This window comes from Phytophthora sojae, assembly GCF_000149755.1.
Source record: "Phytophthora sojae unplaced genomic scaffold PHYSOscaffold_52, whole genome shotgun sequence".
Taxonomy (NCBI): Eukaryota; Oomycota; class Peronosporomycetes; order Peronosporales; family Peronosporaceae; genus Phytophthora; species Phytophthora sojae.
In genome coordinates, this window is record NW_009258166.1 from 7,705 (window position 1) to 10,985 (window position 3,281).

Sequence of the window (3,281 nt, forward strand, 5' to 3'; positions counted from 1 at the left end):
GTCCTTTAGACGTCTTTAGTTTCCTCAGGACTACCCTCCTGACATAAACGTTTGCGAAGGAATTCTCGCTGCACACTCGAGTGATCGACACCTAGGAGGTTGTTGGGGCGCGCGGGAATTTCGCTGTGGGAGGCTGTTGCGTGGACGCTACTTCCAAGATTCCGTGTAAGTTGGATTTCCTGAGTGTATTCCCATCGAGCGAACAAAGTCCTCCTCTGTGGATTGCTCGGTGTAGAAGGTGAATACCATGGTATTATCTCGTAGAACGAATCCATTCCGTTGTGGTGGTTGGCGAATCCACAACCTGTATCCTAGCAAAGCTTAACTAGGCGCCACTACTGGATACCCATGATCGGGCTTGGGATTGGCTGCCTGGCTTTCCTGGGCTGCCAGCAATGGCAGGTAAGGGCAGGCAGTAGATTAGTATCAGTTCTCAATTAGCATCCCAAGGAACCAGTAATACACGTTGTTCTTGGTGGGAGTTCCAGCTCCCAGTCTACCGTGTTATACTTGCCTCAAGGTGCAACACGTCACATCCGTGAGTGATCAATTGTTCACTTGCCGTGATGATTATTTGTGCACAATGTATTGGTTAGCATTGTGGTATTTCTTAAAACCGTGCGTCCAGGGCAGGCTTGGTTTCTTCCATTAGCTGGGCTTGTGTACGCTGTTTTGCCACAGCGATGGCTTCCACAGGGAAAGAAGTCACCGGAAGTAGCGTTTGATACATGGGCGGTCGGGTCGTTTTGTGTCGGGTGTCGCTCTTAATTAAGGAAGATGATGTGGAGGTAGTCAGACGAGAGACTCGGAGGTTCCGATCAGCATGTCTTCCTGGATTGAACGGTGGATGGCTTCCTACCCCAAACTAAATCTTAGTGCTGAAGGGGTTGATGCCGACCTGCAGAACTCTCACTTTCCAATTTCGACCTCAGCATCAAGTGTTCTCCCGACATTCGCGGTGATCACCACCCCACAGCAAACCAAACCAAGAACGCTCCTCTCTCCACCGTCATGGCGACTCGACTTACACTCGCAATTGCTGTGCTCGCCTTGCTCAACGGCGGCGCTCTAGCCCAAGGTCCGCGCGGTCCGATGCGCATGGGGCGAATGCCTCGTGACCGCGAGCAATTTGGCGCAGGCAACGCTCTCGGTGGCATGGGCGGCGCAATGGGCGGTCTTGGCGGCGGTGCTAGCAATGGATTCAGCGGAGGTCTCGCGGGTGTCGGAGGTGTCGGTGCTGGTGGCTTCGGTCAGCTGGGCGGGGGTGGAGTTGGAGGTGCTGGCGGCTTCGGACAGCCCAGCGCTGGATTCGGAGATGGCGCTGCTGCACTTGGCCAGGCCGGCACGACCACAACTGGGTTGATGAATGGCGCCAGGGGCATTGGTGCTGGGGCGAGAGGCGTCGCGGGTACGACGGGTCTGGGCAACGGTGGTCCTGTGACTCCTGCGCCGACGACGCCAGGCATTTCCGGGCCGACGTCCCGCAACGGAGGCGCTGCTGCGGGTGCAGCTGGTGTCGGCGGATTTGGTGGTGCTGGAGCTGGAGCCGGTGGTCTTGGCGGAGCTGGTGGACTTGGAGGAGCTGGTGGACTTGGAGGAGCTGGTGGACTTGGAGGAGCTGGTGGACTTGGAGGAGCTGGTGGACTTGGAGGAGCTGGTCCCTTTGGAGCAGCAGGCGGCCTCGGCGGCCAACTGGGCGGCTTCGGAGGACGCTTTGGCGCTGGTGCCGGTGCTGGTGGCTTTGGTGGTCTTGGAGGCCTCGGAGGCATGAATGGCGGCGGATTCGGAGCTGGGGTACTCGCGGGTCTTGGAGGCCAAGGGCGATTTGGAGCTGGTGGCCAGTTTGGCGGCGTGGCGGGCCAGGCCGCCGCCGGTGGGATGGCTGAAGCTGGTATGTAGTAGTTTGTTGCGTGAAGGTGGGGCCCCGTTCGGTTGAGCGCGTGCCTCGAGTCGCATTCGATGTGGTAAATATCAAGTTTTTTTTTCTTTCCGTGTTATTTATGCTTCTGTAAGAAACAAACCAAACAAAGTTCCCAATTCGATATCTTTTAGTAGGTAAACTGGTCGCGCACCTTAGGGTGGAGCAAAGGAAGAAGTGTGATCTCCTACTCGAAAGTTGCATTCGGAGTTTCCAGCTACCACCACTATGGCCCGACTGGTCGACTTACAACTCGCTTGCCACACGTACTGGAAGATGATGAAGACAAAAAAATCTTGACTGGAGCGAAGTTGATCGATCTCCGAAACTTGATGCTGTTCGCCATTCACTCCACCTCAGACCCAATGAGGTCATCGATTGGAAGCGCTTGGACCTGAAGCACACTCAGCAATAAACGACAATCCGGTCCTGCCTAAGTGCTTCGCGAAAGGTGCGATGCGCGCTGCCCATGTGATGTACTTCATGACTGTGTGTGTGTTTACTTTGTGGCGAAGTTCTACTGCGGAAAGGCTGCAACTGTCAGTCTTTTGAGGAAACTTCAGAACGATGTGGAGATGCAAATCGTAGCTAAACAATTAGCTACCGAGTTTTCGCTTTCGGAGAAGGTCGAGAATGCCGTGGGTTTATCTTCACGTGTTGGTATGAGATTAAGAATCCGGCCAAGGCAGGATAGAGCTCGTCGATGTTCATGTTCACGACTGAGCCGTACGTCGAGGGTGAGTACAACAACAACAACGGCTGGATCAACGATGACGGGCTGAATCTAAGTGAGACTGCGCAAGCATTCAGCCACTTCACGTGGCAAAAGACGTACGGACAGCTGATGGTGGTGGATCTTCAGGGCGTTGAATGCATCTTCACGGGCCCGCAGATCCACTCGAAGCAGAGAGACGAATTTGGTTGCGGCAACTTGTCGGACGCTGGGATTGCCACCCTCCTCGTGACGCACGAGTGTAATGCAAAGCTCTCCGGCTAATGCCAGCGAGATCCTCGAAGTCAGGATCGAGAGTAACCCAAGGTTGCTGACACAGCCGAACGAACATCCGATGGAGACTCGACCAAGAAGGCTGCCAACAAGTCGATGACGTGTAGCTGTCCGTTGTGTGGTGGGATCACGACTGTGCTGCACAGTGACTTCACCGAAGCGCACTGGAAGGGCCGTGAGGTGTACTGCGAGTCCTACGTCGCCAAAGAAAGAAGTATGAGCAACGCGCGTGCAGTGTGTGCAAGGGAGAGCTCGCGCTTCCGCCCTCCTGGTACTCTATGCAGGGCATGGAACCCCCGACGAACTGCAAGAGCTGCAAAGCGAAGACGGCCAAAACGAGAGCGAAAACGTCCAAGT

General features: G+C 55.3%; 2 protein-coding genes across 2 annotated transcripts; both read left to right on the forward strand.

Annotated features, from left to right (window-relative positions):
• Window positions 1-1,011: 1,011 nt before the first annotated feature.
• Window positions 1,012-2,316, forward strand: PHYSODRAFT_308276 (hypothetical protein; the record flags this gene model as incomplete). The annotated part of the gene is made up of 2 exons (XM_009541896.1): window positions 1,012-1,567; window positions 2,078-2,316. The coding sequence occupies 2 exons, from the start codon at window positions 1,012-1,014 to the stop codon at window positions 2,314-2,316; spliced, it is 795 nt and encodes a 264-aa protein (XP_009540191.1).
• Window positions 2,317-2,627: 311 nt separating this feature from the next.
• Window positions 2,628-2,915, forward strand: PHYSODRAFT_536606 (hypothetical protein; the record flags this gene model as incomplete). The annotated part of the gene is made up of 1 exon (XM_009541897.1): window positions 2,628-2,915. One exon carries the CDS (start codon window positions 2,628-2,630, stop codon window positions 2,913-2,915), a length of 288 nt encoding a protein of 95 aa, XP_009540192.1.
• Window positions 2,916-3,281: the final 366 nt, after the last annotated feature.